Raw genomic sequence first — 21,123 nt, 5'->3', positions numbered from 1 at the left:
CTGGAGCCTGCTTTGGATTCTGTGTTTCCCTCTCTCTCTCTCTCTCTCTCTCTGTCTCTGATTTCACAAATATTTTTCATTGTTCTTAATGTAAGCTCAGTGCAAACCTAGATGCTGTGTTTCTTCTTAAGAAATCGCCAGTCGTTGGTTGGGGAGGGGGATGGGGTGTAAAAACCTACTATAACAGAGTATTGAAGGCCTCACTTGCATTTTTGTTTAAATCAATTTGAGTGTGTGAGTGAATTCATCCAGATCTTTAAAATTGGCAAATATGTATCCAGTGTTCCTATAGCTGTAGGTTATTTTTAATTCAAAGGAGTTTGAAAATAATCAGGATCATTACCACACAGATTTGTTACTTTGGTGCTGCCCTCCATGGGTGCCAGCAAGAGGAAATTCTGGAAGGTGATGGACCTGTCTGTGGTGGCCTTGATGACGGTGGTGGCTTCACAGGTGTATACTCATCCCCAGACTCGTGGAGTTGTACAACTTAATTGTGTACAGCTTTTTACATTCCAAACATGCCTCAGTTAAAACAAACAAAACAAGGAACCTATAAAACATCTCTAACTTTAAAAAAACAAAAAACAAAACCAAAAAAACTAGGGCACCTGGGTGACCCAGTCGGTTAAGCGTCCTACTATTGGTTTTGGTTCAGGTCGTGATGTCACAGTTTGTGGGTTCGAGTCCCGACTCGGGCTCCGCATCGACAGTGCGGGGCCTGCTTGGGAGATTCTCCCTCTCTCCCTCTCTCTCTGTTCCTCCCCTGCTTGTGCTTGCTCTCTCTCAAAATAAGTAAACTTAAGAAACAAAACAACAACAACAAAAAGACTATAGCCTGAGTCAAAGTAATAATCCATAATTAAGAAGAATTAAAAGGAAGGAAATTCCAGACAACCTATTCCACCCATGTGATGCGCGATTTCTTTCAAGTGGCAGCAGGCTTGTGGTGAAAGCTTTAAACCAGCGCACATAAGAGGGGTAAGCCATTTCCTGTCCCACAGCTCCTGGCCTACGGTGGCAGACTGAGGTACAGCGTGGCCTTCTATTCTTCCAATGGCATGGGCACCTTCAACCTTGAACCCCAGGTGCTCATCAAAGGAGGCCGGACCAGAAAGCAAGTCATCTACGTGGATGTGCCGGCACCGGAGAATGGCGTGCGACAAGACCAAGAAGTGGGAATGAAAGAGGTGACGGTGTCCCCTTTTCGCATATGTCCCTTAAGGGTGTCAATTTAGCTCTGGGGGCAGTGGAATGACAAGCTGCCAATACGAGAGCAAGAAGACCTGGAGATTAAAATCCCAGTGGGTTTGGTAAGATTTGTGAAAACAGTCCCAAGTTTCATGTTCTCAAGAACTGTATACTAGGTTTGTGTTACCTTGGTGCAGATTGCACCCTAAGTCCTCCATTGCGATACCCATGTCTCCATCTGAGTGGATGTAATGGCGCGAAGTCTCTGGACTTGCTTGGACCTGGCAGGTGCGTGTCCACTTGCCTGGTGGAGGTCTGTGGACGGTTCACTGTTGACCTGCCGTAGGTGACCCCTGTCTGTTGACAAACGAGGCTGGCGTCACTGCCGCCTGGGAGGTGACCGCAGAGCCGCCTCCGTTGTGTTCGCTCTCCTGCGCGGGACGGGGCTCACTTCTGGAGAAATTGACCAGAGGGTTACTAAGTTCACAAGCCCCTGAGGATTTGTAACCTGAATGTAATTGAATTGTGTTTCTCCCCCACAGAATTTTTGGAGATATTTCAATTCCGTTTCTGAAAAACCTGTCACACGCTCCGATTTTATGTCTGTTCTTAGCAACATTGAGTACATCCTCATCAAAGCATCTTATGGTCAGGGATTACAGCAAAGCAGGTACTTGGAATCTTCTAGAATGAAAACCAGGGAGTTTTAATTTGAAACCAAACTGAAGAGATTTGAGTCACCCTTATTACTTCCTATATTTATTAGTCTAGATATATTTGTGTGCCTCACCAAAACTTTGTTAAATATTAATATTCTGAAATGTGTGGGAAATGACCTAGATTATCCATCCTCCAATTAATGTGGATATAAAATGTGAGTACCTAATGGTGAAATCTTAGCTGAGGATGAAATATAGAGAAAACAAAACAGTTCTGTCATCTTCTGTTCTGCCCTTGAACTGAGATGACGTTTCTCTGTAATAACATCAAGAATGCTGTCACCTGCTCAGTTAGTGCTTATCCCGTAAAGAAAGCTGCTCAGTTATGGCCAAACTACTCCTTCCAGTTCTGGGTGTGCTTTCTGGAACCTTGTTTGTAAGGTCTAAAATGTTGGCTGGGGACCTTCACCGTGTAATGACAGTAATGATGGGCTTTTACACATTCCCTTTATAATCGTGTAGGAGCTACTCCCAAACCGGCAGGAAAGCTCTGATTTAATACATGAGCAAATTCATTAGGTAATGTGCTAGGTCTCTAGAAAGCGTCTTTTTAAATATTAATGTCCCCTCTCACACTTCGTGGTTTCACAGAATCTCAAATATTTCCATGGAGGTTGGCAAAAAGGCGGACAAGTTGCGGCCGGGACAGAAGGCGGCATCCCGTTTAGAGAAGTGTCTCTGTCCTCCTGGCACGGCTGGGTTCTCCTGTCAGGTACACGGCTGGGTCCTTCTGTCGTCGGGCACACGGCTGGGTCCTTCTGTCAGTTAGGGAGACGGTGCTTAAAACCCACTACCTGGTTCTGAGCAGAGATCTGCTTGTTACAGCAACTCCCAAGTGATCAGAATTTGTATGGATTGTATACTTTTTCTCTTTAAAAAAATTATGGTTAAATACGCATACACAAATTTTACTGTCTTAAACATTTTTAAGGGTATTGTTCAGTAGTGTTAAGGGCATTCACGCTGTACAACCAACCTCCAGGATTCTTCAACTTGCAAACCTAAAACTCTGTACCCATTACACGGGAACTCCCCAGTCTCCCTGCCCACAGCCCGGCAATCACCTTTCTGTCTCCGAATTTGACCACGCTAGGTCCTTCATTTAAATGGAATCCTGCAGTATTTCTCATTTATGACTGGCTAGCCTAATGGATACTGCGTTGACCGTTTTGCCTGTTGTGAATAATGTTGCCGTGAATATGGCCACGTGTATCTCTCTAAGACCCTGATTTCAGTTCTTTGGGGTTTATACCCAAAAGTAGAATTGCTCGGTCATGTGGTAATTCTGTTTTTAACTTTTTTGAGGAGCTGCCCTACTGTTTTCCACAGCACTGCGGCATTTTATATTCCCGCTCACAGTGCACAAGCGTTCCACTTTTTCCGCATCCTTGACAACTCTGATTATTTGCTGGTTTTTTGATGGTAGTTCTCCTGGTGGGTGTGAGGTAGTATCTCATTGTGGTTTTGATTTGCAGTTCCCTAACGATGTGTGAGGTTGAGCGTCTTTCCAGGTGCTTATTAGCCATTGTATCATCTTTGGAGAAATGTTTAGTCAAGTTGTGATACTGTCATTTATCAGAAGAAAGATGTATTTGGTCTTTATCCCCTATTCCTAGCACAGAGTTCTTAAATGCTTGGAATTTCCTAAGTGATGAGATCTGTAAATGTGTCTTTTGTTATGTTAATGAGGTGACTTTTGGAAAGCTCCTAGATCATATAAGGATGGAGGCTGGTCACCAGAAGAACGCGCCATGTGGTTGGAGGACTTACAGTCTTACCCCCAGACCTCAGGGGAGAGGGGAGGGACTAGAGGTTGAATCAGTTTCCAGGGGCCAGTGATTTTCTCAATCGTGCCTATGTTAAGGAAGACTCCTCCGTAAAAACCCAGAAGGATAGGGGCGTTGGGTGGCTCAGTCCATTAAGCGTCTGACTTTGGCTCAGGTCATGATCTCATGGTTCGTGGATTTGAGCCTCACGTCGGGCTCTGTGCTGACAGCCCAGAGCCTGGAGCTGCTGCGGACTCTTTCTCCATCTCTCTCTGCCTCTCCCCAGCTCATACTCTGTCTTTTGCTCAGTCTCTCTTTCAAAAATAAATAAACATAAAAAAAAACAGGATAGAGGTCAGAGAGCTTCCTAGTTTGTCAACGCTTGGTGAGCCAGGAGAGGGCATGGCAGCTCCAAGCCCCTTCCCCGTATCATGCCCTCTGCATCTCTCGCATCTGGTTATTTCTGAGTTACATTCTTTTATAATAAACCAGTGATCTAGTTCTGAGCTCCACTCTGGCAAATTAATTAAACTCCAGGAGGGAGTTGTTGGAGCCTCCAATCTATAGCTGGTTGTCAGAAACACGGGTGACAGCCTGGATTTGTGATTGGCATCTGTAGTGGGGGGGGGAGGGGCAGACTTCCAGAACTGAGCCCTTAACCTGTGAGATCTGATGCTATCTCCAGGTAGGCAGTGTGAGAATTAAATTGTCAGACACCCAGCTGGTGTCCAGACGTTGCTTGGCGTGGGGGGAAAACAAACCCACACAAAGAACTGGCCACAGAACGTACTGATCAGAGCTGCGGCTCAGAAGTGGAATTGGTGTCAGACTGGCTAGAAGTCCTTCGCCCATTGTGTAATCATGTCCATTTCCTTTTGCATCCGCTCAGGACTGCGCACCTGGTTACCACAGAGGGGAGCTGCCGCAAGGTGGTGGCCGAGGACCCCGCCCTCTGCTCGCTCCTTGTGTGCCCTGCAATTGCAACAACCACAGCGATGCCTGTGACCCCGAAACTGGGAAGTGCCTGGTACGTGTGTTTGTGTGGGTGATTAGAGGAGGCACCAAGTCTTTGGATTTCTGGTCCAGAGTCCTATAAAGATCTTGGTTTAGAGGGAGCTTATATTTAGTGTAAACTACACATAAATTTCCTTCCAAAAGGCTAAGAGGTCTGATGCTGTCAGTGCGAAGTCTTGTGTAAGTTTTAGTTCTGTGAATTCGTGTGTGGGTACCAACTGGGGAATTAGTTACTTGTACTTGCAGTACTGGTGGTTATGGTGAGAGTAGACGAGACCTTTGTGTCCCAGAACCGGGAGGGTCACCTGGAGGTTTTAAAATAAGTTAATGCCAGCATCGCAAATTTATTTCTCTCCTCGCAATTTTTTAAAAAAAAAAACTTATTTTCGGGGCGCCTGGGTGGCTCAGTCGGTTAAGCATCTGACTTCAGCCCAGGTCCTGATCTCATGGTTTGTGGGTTCCAGCCCCACGTCGGGCTCTGTGCTGACCGCTCAGAGCCTGGGGCCTGTTTTGGATGCTGTGTCTCCCTCTCTCTCTCTGCCCCTCCCCTGCTCGTGCTCTGTCTCTCTCTCTCTCTCAAAGATCACTTTAAAAAAAAATTAATAATACTTAATTTCTTGGATGTCTTCGTATGCGTTCGGTTCTGAGATACCTTTCCCTTGTTTTTAAAACACACAAAATTCAAAATTCAGAAGTTGAGGATATACCTGGCTTTACTGAGGGATTCGTGAATTGGGGGGGGGGGGCAATCCCATCTGTTGAGTAGAGGGGAGCTCCAAGGAGTTATACAAAATAGACATTTTTAGGAGGGAGGGTGGGGCAAGGAAGTTATTATCAAAAAGAAAGGATTGCTCCAGAGGCAAGGTCACTTTCCACTGGGGGGAGGGCAGGGAGTCCGATGAGGTGGGTCACCTCCTCTTCCTTTTTTGGGGATAGAGAAGGGCCTACATGACAGGGTACCTCACTGGTGCTGATGAGAAAATTCCCGACTGACTGGTCAAATACATTTCTGGGGGAGACTGAAACTGTAGTCAGGCTAGGTATTAGGTCCAGTTTGGCGTCTTGGCCTAAGTGGTGCCATTTTGGGCCCATGGTTCTCTTTTTAACAGCCTAGACCAAGATCGGTCCCGGAAACCCAAGGAGAATTCTGGTCACCTAAAAGGAACACGTGGGCCAGATGGAAGTCTTGAGGCCTTGCTGAGAACAAACTCTTGTGTCTGTGATTTCGCTTAAGCTGACAAGGCCTTATTGATAGCGTAGAATAACCTGATATTCTTTCCCCGCTCTGGAAATCTCATTTTTAAAATAATAATTCTTGGAGAAACATGGGTTACTCATATAAATTGCGCCAAGACTAACTTACCTCGAGTAAAATAACTCATTGACAGGAAATGAGCTGCCCACCGAGAAAGACATACCTGAAGCCGTAAAGGTCCCAGGTGTGGCTTAATCACAAGGAACAGGACAGGGAAATTAGGACAGGGGGCTCCCAGCCGACCTGCAGCCACTCTAGACCTGTCTTCTTCTGTTTGGAAGCATTTTTTCGTATGTGGCCTGTAAAGGTCATTCGCACTAGGGACGCTGCTGAACTGTCGCAGTGTGCAGGTGAATTTCGATGCTGAGGCGCAGCAGGGTTTTCCTCAATTAAAAAAGGTATCTATTAACCTTTGCTGACTTCATTATATATGTGGAATTAAAGAATTGTTCCAGTTCTACCCGGTAAAATGGACTTAATGAAGATGCAAATAGCTGCAACACTATTAAAAAAAATTTATTCACTTTAATCAGCTCATGCTCCAGGCAAAAGTAAGGTCCTAATCGAGAAAATGAGAAAATCTCATTTAAGGATTTAAGGAGGATTGATTTCAGGCAACTTAAATCGAGATGCGATTAGCGGGGAAGGTCCCTTGGCCAGTCATGGGGACAAAGGTCTCATAGACATGTGGTTCGTGAGTTCGAGCCCCACGTGGGGCTCTGTGCTGACAGCTCGGAGCCCGGAGCCTGCTTCGGAGTCCGTGTCTCCCTCTCTCTCTCTGCCCCTCCCCCACGCCCTCTGTCTCTCTCTCAAAGATAAGTAAACATTAAAAAAAGTTTTTTTTTTAAAGTTGATCAGTTCTTTCATGCTGTATCTTTCCTTGGTACAGCTAACTATTTTAACAAGATTAGGCACTCTTAGGGCATTAAATTATTACCCTGCCTTTCCTGGCCCAAATTCACCAGAATAAAGTTGAGCAAATGACCGGTTGATTTGTACCCAAGGAAGAATACAACCTGCTTAACCCAATCCAGGAAAGATTGTGGTGAAGAGTGTCACCAGTATCAATAAAGACAGATAGCTTTTTGGACAGTTCCCCGCTCTGGGAGGAAACGTTTGCCAGATGTTACCTGGAACCCATAAGAGCTCACACCTGGATTTGTTCGTTAAATTTTGCAGTCCACAACAGTGGATACGTATGCTCCAAGATGACTTAGGTCTGAACTACACTATTCACACCAAGCAGTTATTTAACGTATGTTTACCCACCTCCAGCAATGGGGAGCTCAGCTCATCTTTGGGCAGCCCTGATCATTCCTGGAATTTAGTGCCCTGGCTTGTCTACCCATTGGTGCACTTTTAATCTTTGGAGCCATTGAGACAAACCAGTAGTTCAAATTTGTTCATGAAAGATGGCAGTGTTTTAAGAAATAACTTGTAAAACATTAACTTCCTCTTTCACATATCAAAGGCCCTGAATCTCCAGTCCTCCTGGTCAAATATCCTTAGTTTATATGCCTGATGTTTCTATGGAAGGGTTGAATCCATTCCCCATCCTGAGGTTAAAGTATCGTGCCCACAGCCCAGCACCTTTTCTCCAGGTATGGGTGGGGCGTCTCTCTCTCTGACTTTAGGTGTCCCATGAAGGCAGCCCGTGGGTTTTGCCGGTCTGGTCACTGCTGCCTCTGCTGAGCTGATTTAAGATGCTTACACTCCGTCCACATGTTTAACACCGAGTCCTTGCTCTTTGAACTTGGGGCCTTATCTTTCCTCTTCAGACTTCATCTTGTGAGGTCTCTTTTGTGGTTTAGTGCAACAGTGCACTTCTAGTTGGCAAAATCTCTTTTAAGCACTTCCTGTGGATTATTACGTAGGTGGGCATCCAGACCATTTTGGATCTGATTTAGTCACTCAGCATATAGTGTCCCCCCTCTTCATGTCACTGGGACTTCGATAGTATCCTAAAAATGATTGGTCAGACATGTGACCTGGAAAGGGGTGGGGAGACTGAGGAACACCAAGCTATCCTGGGAATTCCTTTCCTTGGGGACTCCCTTCCAGGAGATAACCCTTAATGCTTTTACCCTTGAAAAACTGACCAGCCTTGTCTGTGCAGCTTCCAAAGCACGTGACTCATCCTCCAGATCGGTTGACATGAACAGGTTCTCACTTCCCAGTCACCCTCGGGGGCAGCTTGTCTTCAGTTCTCTAGGATCTTGGAAACCAGGAAGCTCACGATCCGTTGTGGATTTGGGGAGTTTTTAAATGCTGGAGTTGGTGTCACAATGAAAACCAGAAAATCGGATCCATACTTGTTCATCATCTATTTATTGTTCATCAGATTTATATTGTGTATCATTAAAACAAGTACTTAACACGTGTTCTTTTTAAGAGCGAGGTTGCAAATTTTACTCCTAAAGAGATCGTGCTGTTAGGGGCTGGGAGATCCCAGTAAAGTCTCCTTTCACCAGGTGAAATAGGAATGTAATTTTATTTATTTATTTTTATTTTATTTTATTTTATTTTTTTTAACGTTTATTTATTTTTGAGACAGAGAGAGAGATAGAGCATGAACGGGGGAGGAGCAGAGAGAGAGGGAGACACAGAATCCGAAACAGGCTCCAGGCTCTGAGCCATCAGCCCAGAGCCTGACGCGGGGCTCGAACTCACGGACCGCGAGATCGTGACCTGGCTGAAGTCGGATGCTTAACCAACTGCGCCACCCAGGCGCCCCGGAATGTAATTTTAAAACAGAAAATACTGGCATATTTAACCAAAAGGATTTCAAAAATAGCGTTTCAAAGGTCTAAAAAGGTGTCTTTGTATATCCTCTCTGGCTGCCAAGAAGAAAGTCTGCTTCTGTTTGCCAGTGTTCCGCATCTTGTCTTTCTGTCCCTACACCCCACACGGAAGCCAGTGCCCAGGGCCTGGGCAGACAGTGATCGAACTGGCCAAAGCAGATTTCACCTTGGAAATGGATGTCACACAATTATTTTCTCTCGTAGCTTCAAAAACTATCTTAATGGCAGGATCATAAGTCGTGTCATCGAAATGGTGACATAAAACTTAACTAGAAATGAATTGCTTGTTGCGAGAATCTCCTGGTGGCGCTCTAAAGCTCAGCAGTTTCGGGGCACCTGGGTGGCTCAGTTGGTTAAGCGTCTGACTTCAGCTCAGGTCATGATCTTGCAGTTCGTGAGTTCGAGCCCCACATTGGGCTTTGTGCTGACAGCTCAGAGCCTGTGACCTGCTTCTGATTCTGTGTCTCCCTCTCTCTCTGCCCCTCCCTCACTGATGCTCTGTTTCTGTCTGTCTCTCAGAAATAAATAAACATTAAAGAAATTTTGGGGCACCTGGGTGGCTCAGTCGGTTGAGCGTCTGACTTCGGCCCGGGTCATGATCTTGCGGTCCATGGGTTCCAGCCCCGCATTGGGCTCTGTGCTGACAGCTCGGAGCCCAGAGCCTCTTTCAGATTCTGTGTCTCCCTCTCTCTCTGACCCTCCCCTGTTCATGCTCTGTCTCTCTCTGTCTCAAAAATAAATAAATAAACATTAAAAAAAAAAATTAAAGCTTAGCAGTTTCTTCCCTGTTTCCTAAATCGTCTCTTTACCTGTTCTTTCAGCCCCTCACCTGTGATCAATGAACCCCAACTATGTGTAAAACCAGTGTGCTTCAGATGTTTTTTTTTGAGTTAGTATATATTTTAGATCCATGTTTTAAAAAAAATTTTTTTTAATGTTTATTTCTGAGACAGACAGAGCATGAGTGGGGGCGGGGGACACAGAATCGGAAGCAGGCTCCAGGCTGTGAGCTGTGAGCACAGAGCCTGACGCGGGGCTCGAACTCACAGACTGCGAGATCATGACCTGAGCTGAAGCTGGACGCTCAACCAACTGAGCCACCCAGGTGCCCCTAGATCCACATTTTAAGGACCTGAAAGTTGGTGGCTTCTAGAAGCCATGTGTGTGCATACATATTGTATGTGTGTGTATTTTCTATAAGAAGGATGTATTAATAATTCCTAGGCTATATTCATTATGACGAATACAGGCCAGAGCTGGCAGTATTTCCAGGATTTGAAACCTATGAAGAGGGGCACCTGGGTGGCTCAGTCGGTTAAGCATCTGACTCTTGATTTCAACTCAGATTAGATCTCACGGTTTGTGGGGTGGGCTCTGTGCTGACATCGTGGAGCCTGCTCTCTCCCTCTCTTTCTGCCCCCCTCTTTCCCACTGTCTGTCTGTCTCTCTCAAAATAAATAAAAATAGGGGCGCCTGGGTGGCGCAGTCGGTTAGGCGTCCGACTTCAGCCAGGTCACTATCTCGCAGTCCGTGAGTTCGAGCCCCGCGTCAGGCTCTGGGCTGATGGCTCGGAGCCTGGAGCCTGTTTCCGATTCTGTGTCTCCCTCTCTCTCTGCCCCTCCCCCGTTCATGCTCTGTCTCTCTCTGTCCCAAAAATAAATTTAAAAAAATAAATAAATAAATATTAAAAAAAATATGATGAAAAATGCTCTTCCTCTCAATAATAATAATAATAATAATAATAATAATACCTGACAGTGGCTTACTTAGGTGTTACCAGGTAAGGATGATTTCTAACAATTACCCCATGATTTTCCTCTCCTTTTGAAACGCGGGGCTCCAGAACTGCAGCCATAGCACCACTGGTGACCACTGTGACTTGTGTGCTCCTGGGTACTTCGGGAAGGTGACTGGCTCAGCCAGCGACTGCTCCGTGTGCGCCTGTCCTCGCAGCCACCCTGCCAGGTGAGCCCGCGCAACTGTGCCCGGAAGCTGGGGCTGCTTCCATTCTCGGCCTTGGTTTCCAGGCTTTTAACTAATACTCTCTGTGTGTTGAGAAACGCTGATTTTAAGAGAAAGTGTTCATTATGACAGCATTTGAAGAGAATCTTTCCAAAAGCAAAGTATCTGTGTTGGTATCGGGGTGTTAAAATGGAACCCACGAAAGAAAATACTTTCAGGTTTTATTGTTTATTTTATTTATTTATTTTTCAATTTACTTTTTTTTAACTTACATCCAAGTTAGCTAGCATCTAGTGCAACAATGATTTCAAGAGTAGATTCCTTAATGCCCCTTGCCCATTTAGCCCATCCCTCCCCCACAACCCCTCCAGTAACCCTCAGTTTGTTCTCCATATTTAAGAGTCTCTTATGTTTTGTCCCCCTCCCTGTTTTTATATTTTTCTGCTTCTCCTCCCTTATGTTCATCTGTTCTGTGTCTTAAAGTCCTCATATGAGTGAAGACATGATGTTTGTCTTTCTCTGACTAATTTCACTTAGCATAATACCCTGTGGTTCCATCCACGTAGTTGCAAATGGCAAGATTTCATTCTTTTTGATTGCCGAGTAATACTCCATTGTGTGTGTGTGTGTGTGTGTGTGTGTGTGTGTGTGTGTGTGTGTATTTTTTTTTTTTTTTTTTACCACATCTTCTTTATCCATTCATCCGTCGATGGACATTTGGGCTCTTTCCATACTTTGGCTATTGTCGATAGTGCTGCTATAAACATGGGGGTGCATGTGCCCCTTTGAAAGAGCACACCTCTATCCCTTGGATAAATACCTAGTAGTGCAATTGCTGGGTCGTAGGGTAGTTCTAATTTTAGTTTTTTGAGGAACCTCCATATTGTTTTCCAGAGTGGCTGCACCAGCTTGCATTCCCACCAACAATGCAAAAGAGATCCTCTTTCTCCGCATCCTCGTCAACATCTGTTGCTGCCTGAGTTGTTAATGTTAGCCATTCTGACAGGTGTGAGGTGGTATCTCATTGGAGTTTTGATTTGTATTTCCCTGATGATGAGCGAAGTGGAACATTTTTTCATGTGTTGGCTGGCCATCTGGATGTCTTCTTTGGAGAAACGTCTATTCATGTCTTTTGCTCATTTCTTCACTGGATTATTTGTTTTTTTGGGTGTTGAGTTTGATAAGTTCTTTATAGATTTTGGATACTAACCCTTTATCTGATAGGTCATTTGCAAATATCTTCTCCCATTCTGTCGGTTGCCTTTTAGTTTTGCCGACTGTTTCTTTTTCCTTCACTGTGCAGAGCTTTTTATTTTGATGAGGTCCCAATAGTTCATTTTTGCTTTTGCTTCCCTTGCCTCTGGAGACGTGTTGAGTAAGAAGTTGCTGCGGCCAAGATCAAAGAGGTTTTTGCCTGCTTTCTCCTTGAGGATTTTCATGGCTTCCTGTCTTACATTTAGGTCTCTTATCCATTTTGAGTTTATTTTTGTGTATGGTGGAAGAAAGTGGTCCAGATTCATTCTTCTGCATGTCGCTGTCCAGTTTCCCCAGAACCATTTACTGAAGAAACTGTCTTTATTCCATTGGATATTCTTCCCTGCTTTGTCAAAGATTAGTTGGCCATATGTTTGTGGGTCCATTTCTGGGTTTTCTATTCTGTTCCATTGATCCGAGTGTCTGTTTTTGTGCCACAGGTTTTATTTTCTGAAGAATAATTATAGCCTCCAACCTCTGTATCCAGCGTACCTGGAGATGAATTGTTATTAATTTTATGAATGTCGATATGAAGAATTCCATTCCTGTTTAACGTAAGGGAGGGGGGGCGGTTAGAATCTGTATATGCTGGTGAAATGATGAAATGCAGAAATGCTCCTTAGTAATGAGACTGAGGCTAGCTTCTGCCTGAACTCGTGATGCTCATGTTGGAATTATCTGAACCCAAAAAAGAACCAGAGGTTTTACGTGGAAATTGGAATATCTATGAGGCCTCTTTGGTTTATATGAAATTGTAATGCATAAATAACATTTCACCATTGCTTAGAATGTTTGACAAGGCATTGAACATGTATAGATCGAATACCAACTTTTGGTAGGCTAAAATGAAGTTTTCTTTTTTAATCATTGAGGCTTGACGGTAACAAATGAGAGGTGCTGTTGGCCTCCCTCCTAAGCTACCCTGCATATAGTTATTACTATGAAACTTTTTGGGTTAAAATGTATATAAATTTTAACTCATTAATTCTACTTCTGTAATCAGAGCCGTAGAAATAGTTGCATATGTGTGCAAAGATGGATATATTTTGGCATTGCTTATACTCACAAGCAATCACAGGGGAAACTGAAATATCGACTCACAGGGAACTGATTTTTATATATCATGGCACACACCTACAGTGAAATAGTGTACAAACACTGAGAAAAGAATAAGGTATATCTGTAGGTACTGAGTTGGAAAAACGAGCAATTAAGCTATGTAACTGGGGGCGCCTGGGTGGCTCAGTCGGTTAAGTATCTGACTTCGGCTCAGGTCATGATCCCACGGTTTGTGAGTTTGAGCCCCATATGGGACTCTGTGGTGACAGCTCAGAGCCTGGAGCCTGCTTCAGATTCTGTGTCTCCCTCTTTCTCCGCCCCTCCCCTGCTCATGCTCTGTCTCTCTGTCTCTCTCATAAACAAATAAACATTAACAAAATATTTTTTAAAAATCTATGTAACAATGTATAATATGGTATTTTGGAAAAAATTCATATCTACGTGTGTATCCATATACATATGGATAGCTCTTTCCATATCCAAACTAGCTCCTTCTAGTTTGCACATTTGCGTACTTTTGAATATTTTACTTCTTCAATCTAAAAAGGTCCTAACCACCCCCAAGGTGCACAGTTAGTAAGAGACAGGGTGTGAACATCTCTTTGAGCTCTGCATCTGAGAGACCCTCACAGACATGCTTTACCTTGCTTATATCTTGTTTCCATTGAGTCTGTTCCTTTAGTCTTTAAGGAGGAAAAACAAGTCCGAACTGAAATGGGGCTGACCCTGAACCCTGTCACTCATTCCGGAAACTCCCACAGGTCAAAAACACCGGCTACCCCAGAGGTTTTTTTCCAGTGGGTTGCAAGTACCCATCTTAGCCTGTAGGTGGCGCAAGGGGCATGGATAATTGAAAATGTGGAGGCAGGGGTTGTGGAAAGGAAGGAGCCAAAAGCTGAAATCCCTGAGAAGATCTGAGAGGATTATTAAATTTTGAATGGCTCTGTCATTTTGCTTCTAATGGCCCATCACATGGCTCCCTACTTCGGGTTCATTTATTTTCAGATGGTGCCCTCCCCCATGTGCAGACCTTGCCCTGCTTTTCCTCCTTGCTGCCTTTCCAGTCAATTACCGTCACCGGGCACCTGTCAGGCTGCATCTTCCCGTGCTTGCTCAGGGTCTTGCACAGCTCTCTCCAGTCCCCTTTCCATCTAATAAGCCAGGTGATAATGCCCTTCAACCTCAGAACAAGACCCTTTTCACCTGGAAAGCTTTCTTGTTCGGTGACTAACTTGCTGTAATGTGTGTGATCGTACAGATTCGTTGTAATCTGTCAATTCTTGGCCTCTGCGCCCACATGATTGTCACTGGCTGGGTGTGCGAGGAATATCTTTTGGATATGACAGATGCATGCGATAGTGTTGGTCACATGTTTGTTTTCCTTCTTTTTGCCCCCAATAGATTTTAAGCCCTAAAAAGGTTGTCTGTCTGGTGTAATCACTCAACTTTCAGAGCAATATGGAGTATCCTAAGACTTATGAATAAGTGCCATAGGCAGATTTGAAGCCGTGGATCTAAGAATTCAAAAAACTATGTTTTTTCTTCTAGTTTTAGTCCCACTTGTGTCTTGGAAGGTGATCACGATTTCCGCTGTGATGCCTGCATTCTGGGCTACGAAGGACAGTACTGCGAAAGGTACCCGTGGGGGCTGGTTACCATGCGGAAATCGCTAGGTGCATCTGCCCCGTTGATGCGTACAGGGCATATTTACCAATGGGATTTGAGAGGTGTTGTCAGTTTGGATGGGCATGAGTGATACGGGACCTTATTACTATTCCAAAACAGCATCTACATAAAACGTAGAATGAGGCAAATGGGCCCACGTTCTTTGTATTTTATTTGGCAGAAATGACCGCTATCCTTGAACAAGAGTTGGTGTAATATACCAACTTGCTGGTGTTGATACTACTGTCTGTACTTTTCTGCAGGTGCTCCTCAGGCTATCACGGGAACCCTCGAGCGCTGGGTGGCACTTGCCAGCGGTGTGACTGCAGCCCCAGTGGCTCTGTCCACGGTGACTGTGACCGCAGGTCTGGGCAGTGTGTCTGCAGGCCGGGCGCCACAGGGCTCCGATGCGAGGAATGTGAACCGAGGCACATTCTGCTGGAAAGCGATTGTGTTTGTAGGTATTTTCCTCCTCTAAACCTTTAAAGATTTTTCTCTCTTTCTCCAATGTTTCCCTGTTATGGCACCTGCAAGGATAAAGTAGGCGTGTCTGCGAGCTATCTGAGGAAATGACAGATGGACTCCGAAAGGAAATACATTTGGCATTCATTGCCATCGGTCCAAGTCAAAGACAAGCAAACACACTCTGAAGTTTGAAGCAGTAGAAGGAAACATGCGCCCCGACTGGGATCCACGCTGGGCATCAGTTGTTCCTTTTTGTGTGACCCCAGGGGAGTCACTGATCTGATTTGAGGCTTAAAGGCATCGCCTGAGAATAGGGGCTCAGCACTTCTTGCTTCCCTCCCGTCACACAGGCGGAAGGGAGAATGTCCTCTGCCCATGGATGTCATTACTGCAGAATGGCTCGTGTAGATCCATGAGAAAACGTGCAGACGGCTGTACATCAACTTCAACTTTCTTTTTCTTCTAGCTTGTGATGATGAATGTGTGGGTGTGCTGCTAAATGACTTAGATAATATTGGGGACGCCATCCTTTCCGTGAACCTCACTGGCGTTATCCCTGTCCCATCTGGAATTTTGTCAAACCTGGAAAATACAACGAAATATCTCCGGGTAGGTACTGGGAATACGGAGATGGGTAGAAAACCTATGTCACTGAGAGATGGGAGAGTCGGTGGGGACAGTATTCTGTCCTTCTGTCTGTCTGCCTCATCAGTGTGGGAGTCTCGCTCCTGGCATCTAGGCTTCCTACAGTGTGATCAGGGACTTCATCATCCACACGCTAACCTGTTCCCCTGTGGGACCACTGTGAATTGTTTGACTTGTGGGGCGCCTGGGTGGCTCACTCGGTTAAGTGTCCTACTTGGGCTCAGGTCATGATCTTGCGGTCCAAAAGTTTGAGCCCCACGTCAGGCTCTGTGCTAACAACTCAGAGCCTGGAGTCTGCTTCGGATTCTGTGTCTCCCTCTCTCTCTGCCGTTCCCCTGCTCATACTCTGTGTCTCTTGCAAAAATAAACATTAAAAATGTTTTTAATTAAAAATAAATAAATAAATAAATAATAAATTGTTTGACTTGTTCCATAAATTCCTCCATAAAAATTCCTCCCCCATGGTCCTTCTGCCTTTTGGGAGAAGACAAGTCCCCTTGCTCCTCTTTATGACAGACCTTTGGATATTTGAAAGCAGCTGTCCTGATACAAATACAGGAAATAAACCTAGACGTATCTTCTTTCATGCTGGAATATGCTGATGATCAACTGTTTTCTGTAAATGTATTATTCTTTTTTTTTTTTAATTTTTTAATGTTTTTTATTTTATTTTTGAGAGAGAGAGAGAGAGAGACAGAGTGTGAGTGGGGGAGGGGCAGAGACACAGAATGCGAAGCAGGCTCCAGGCTCCGAGCCATCAGCATAGAGCCCGATGTAAATGTATTATTCTTAACTGGGTTTGTGGGGCACAAAATTTTCTCTTCCCCAGAAGGTATCTAAACATCTCTGGGAGTAAATCATAGTTTTATGATTAGTCAGACAGGATCTGGGTCAAAAAAAGGAATGGGAAATTAAGAAATTGGCTTAGTGGACAGCTTGCTACTGTAGCATTTTTAATTCTAAATTTTCTTCTAACATTTATTTTTGAGACAGAGAGAAACAGAGCATGAACGGGGGAGGGTCAGAGAGAGAGGGAGAATCCGAAACAGGCTCCAGGCTCTGAGCTGTCAGCACAGAGCCCGACGCGGGGCTCGAACTCACGGACCGTGAGATCATGACCTGAGCCGAAGCCGGATGCTCAACCGACTGAGCCACCCAGGCGCCCCAGTAGCATTTTTAATTCTAATTGGAAAAAGTGCAGTTCTTAATTTTGCTTAAAACCTACACGTTAGAGTTTGAGATAGTCAATTTATTGTGTCATGTGGTAATGAAAAGGATTGTCATTCCTGAATGCTGTGTTTTTAGATAAAAGCCTAGGCGTGTGTTTGTGAATCTGGCTGCTTCACCCATCTGCTCGTCTTCTCTCTATAGACATAATGGCCATAAAGAAAGGTTAGGGAACTCTCAGAGATGTTTTTTCACATTATTTCTCCTGAAATGGAAAAAAAAAATGTTTTTGAAAGGTGAAAATATTCTCCAAAAAAAAAAATAGAAAAAAGAAAGCAATGTTTAAATTTCTTTTCCACTCACTGTAGACCCTCTGGACTAAGAACCAGCAATTTGTTTATTTTGTCCTTTTTAGGAAGCTTTATTAAAAGAAAATACACGTAAGGACCTGGCAGAAGATCAGCTTGAAGATGTTGCAAAACAAACAGACCACCTGCTAAAGGAGGTAAGTGCTTCACACAGAAGACCCGCTTCCCACCCAGCCCTTGAGAGCAATTGCATTGGGCTGGTCTGGAAGGTTCTATTAAATCAGGGCAGGCTCTTTCTCCTGGGAGCTGTGCTCCAGGTACCTTGTCATCAAATTGGTTTTAACCCTCTGCCAGTTTCTGTGCTTTAGTGGGAAGAGACTCCTGACTTAATTTCTCCTGTCACGTCTGCCGAGTGAGGACTTGGCCGTCTCTGTGCCATCGGCCTTGTCGTTCCTTCCGGTGAACCGAGGGGCGGGTGGGTGTGTGGTGTCTGTGCAACCCTCAGGCTTCAGGTCGCGTGCTTCTGACTCGTGCAGCTTGAATGTCAAGTGAGCCTGTTTTGATGTCAGCAGGAATGATGTGTTTGTTCAGCCCATTCCGGATGAGTGGTTTTTAGTGACCTCCCCCCCAAAAAAAAAATCTCATTTGCAGATGGTGAGGGAGGCCTATTGTCAAATTTATAATTTTCACTTTTGGATTTCGTGTGTGTGTGTGTGTGTGTGTGTGTGTGTGCGCGCATATGCACATGGACATATGTATATAGATATGTGTACGATAGTGTATCTATCATCTCGTGCATGTTTGTATCTAGTCCCTGTCAGTATTCACACACACAATCATGTACCCTAAAGTATTAGGTTGGCCTGTTAATTTAGAATTAAGGATGATTTGGGAAGAGTTTAAGGGTTTAAATGTGGCTTTTAAGTACCTCAGTGAGCAAACATTTGGTAGGAAATGATAAGCTGATTAAAATAATTCTCTCTACCCATTAAAGAAGATTCTCTTTGGATTTTGACTAGAAAACACTTACAGAACCAGTCTGAGTTACTTCACACTCCTGAACATCACAAACAACCTTTCCCTTTACAAATTATAACGTTCCTAATAAAAATACCTGCAGAGGGCAGCTGGGTCTCTGCCCTTGGGCTGCCAGCCTCACAAACATCATGGCGTTGTATCCTCATAAGGCCGCAGGAGGTAAGGGTTAATATTATTCCATGTTACCGATGAGGCCAGGAGATGGTTAAGTACTAGGTCTCCAGCCCGACAAGGCTGATGGCCTAACACCCTGTTTGCACCTGACTGTGTTCTTAACTCCCGAACCAAGTTCTCACGGTCAGTGCAAATTAGTGAGATTTTACTTTCGAAACTCTATATACTTGCATCCTAAAGTGAATATAGAGTCTTTGCAATAGACACGCTTGGGAGTTTGTGGTTCAATAGCCAATTAGGCTCTTTCAAACAAACAAACAAAAAATCCATCTTTTCCCCCACAGACTGAGTAGTAAATTATTTCGCTAACCACTTAGTTTCCAACCCTGAAATGTTAACCTGGGCTCCCATGATGCTGTGGAAAGCTTTACTCCATACCCTGGGATATATTTTGTTGCCTAAAAGAGACAACTGGAACAGCAAAGCTTGCGTGTTATTCAAAGTGACACTAACCTGAGACCTTGACTTTCTGGCAGCTCACTAGAGTGCTAACGAGTAGCCAACATGTAACCAGGGCGACTGAAGGAATCCTTGACAAGAGCCAAGACCTCATGACATTTACTGAGAAGCTGCAGAGAACTATCCAAGGTAGTGTGCTCAGTGTCTCGCCTGTGCTTATTTGGTAGGAAGGTCTCCATTCGCTTTACTCAGCGTATGAACAGATGTGTGTGACTTGTACTAGCCTGCCTAGAATCAAAGGCCTGGAATATTCCATAGTTGGGGATCCTGAGCACTGAATCGAAAGATCATAGACTTTCATTCAGAGTTTTGTCTTTTAGAAAAATGAATGCTTTCTTTTTTATTGTCTTCGTAATTCCTTGTAAGTCCCTAAGTATCAGGTGAGTATGGTGCCTCCCCATTTATTATGAGTTTGTCAAATTAGCACTTATTAAGTGGAACACAGAGGGCCCGGATGATGAGCCAAACCCCTGCAGTAGACCCCAAGAGAACATGAGATGCAGAAGGTTATTACTCACAGGTCTAGGAGGAAGTACCCACCATGCCTCGAGGGGTCACCCAAGGGAGGTAAAGGTGGGGTGCAGGCAGAGAGAGAGAGACAGACAGACAAGCCCTGGGGCATATTCTTTTATTGAGGTTTTTGGTGGAGTGCTTTGGGGTCCCAGGCTAAGGCTAGGTTGGTCAATCCAAACCAAAATGGGGGGGGGCATTGGTAAGGCCCATGGAGGTCTTATCAAAGAGGCCCATAAGGAGAAGGCCCTGGGAAGCAGGGGGGACTTGGTCACAAGGGCTGCTGGGGAGGTCCTAACAAGAACTGACATTTGCTTGTTGACCTTGCTGGGGCTGTTATCTGGGGTATGGGCTGGCATGAGGGACTACTGTCAGTTGAAGGTCACTGCAGGCTGCTTGGTCAAACAAAATGGATGCCAAGGCAGCAATACCATGGAGCAGGAGAGCTAAACTCTCAACACCAACCCCTCTGCCCAGAATAGGAGCTGATAGGATTTGGGGCTTCAGTGTATACCCACAGTATTAGAATAATTTAGTCCTGCTCAACTGGGATGTCTCATCTGGCTTTCGGAGTGCTATTTTCAGTTTTCTGGCTACCAGAAACATATTCTTGCTTTTCTTGTTTGATTGTAGTTTAAGGATATAAAAAGTATTAAATCCAATAATAAATTAGACTTTATAGGGCAAAAGGTAAGGAAATGATTAGAACAAATAATTTGTTTGTTAAAAAGAGTAGTGTTGAGTATTGGTTCCTTCATACAGTAAATATTTACTGAGAGCTTTATGTGCAAGTGTTTGTGCCAGGTGCAGGAAATGGTGAGGGAAACATGGTGGCCACAGCCCTTGCCCTCATGAGTTTATGGATACTGGGGAATACCAACATTAAATAAACCAATGATCTCAAATTCTTGAGTATTTTAATAAGGGGCAACTGGAGTAAATTGGGATATGTGGGCTGGCCTGGCCTGGCTTGGCCTGAGGTTCAACCCAATTTAGGTGAACAAAGCTGGCCTCACTGAAGAAGGTTCTAAGTTTTTCCATTTTAGTGCTGTCCACTTTGAGAGACCTGTTGAATGATTGATGACTGTTGTCCATAGAGATTATTGAAAAAGCAGCCACTCTAAATCAGACCTTGGATGAAGACTTCCAACTACCCAGTTCTACTCTTCAGAATATGCAAAAGAATATTACATCTTTGCTAGAAGTCATACAGAAAAGGCATTTCGTGCAGTTGCAACAGAAAGCCATGCTGGAACTCAAGTAAGTTTCTAAATACCATTCATGACACAATCAATTAGAGGTAGGAGCTTGAATACTGAGGGCTAAGGAGGCATGTGGGAGCAGGGGAGGGAGAGGATGCTCTCATCGGGGATGGAATGTCATAAGAGAGGGGCACTATTGTCAAAAAAAAAAAAATGAAGAGACGGGTGCCAGCTACTCCCAATAGAGGGAGTATAATCAATGCCAGTATCTGTCTTTGCGTCATAGGTTTTGTTTTTCTTAGTGACTCTGGAACATTTCCACCTAGCACAAACAAAAGAACCTCATGATACCATATTTACTGAAGACCAAGTATAATGCAGTGAATTCCCATGGAAGCAAATATGGTCAGTGGCTGTTACTACGCTGTAAGCTCTCAGACAGATTGACGTTATGTCAGAATGATTTAGC

At 44.5% G+C, this 21,123-nt stretch overlaps 1 protein-coding gene across 1 annotated transcript in view; it reads left to right on the top strand.

The window, feature by feature from the left end:
- The window catches only part of LOC131490371 (laminin subunit alpha-1-like), a 137,888-nt gene that overhangs the window by 69,274 nt on the left and 47,491 nt on the right, over positions 1-21,123 (top strand). The window contains 11 exon segments of the mRNA XM_058692674.1: positions 1,005-1,190; positions 1,734-1,861; positions 2,502-2,622; positions 4,566-4,703; positions 10,590-10,711; positions 14,570-14,656; positions 14,950-15,143; positions 15,618-15,760; positions 17,379-17,468; positions 18,960-19,071; positions 20,550-20,712. Coding sequence (XP_058548657.1) covers positions 1,005-1,190; positions 1,734-1,861; positions 2,502-2,622; positions 4,566-4,703; positions 10,590-10,711; positions 14,570-14,656; positions 14,950-15,143; positions 15,618-15,760; positions 17,379-17,468; positions 18,960-19,071; positions 20,550-20,712 — 1,484 coding nt within the window.

This window comes from Neofelis nebulosa, chromosome 11 (genome assembly GCF_028018385.1).
Source record: "Neofelis nebulosa isolate mNeoNeb1 chromosome 11, mNeoNeb1.pri, whole genome shotgun sequence".
Classification (NCBI taxonomy): Eukaryota; Metazoa; Chordata; class Mammalia; order Carnivora; family Felidae; genus Neofelis; species Neofelis nebulosa.
The sequence above is the reverse complement of the archived record's forward strand: the minus strand, read 5'-3'. Positions and strand labels throughout refer to the sequence as shown.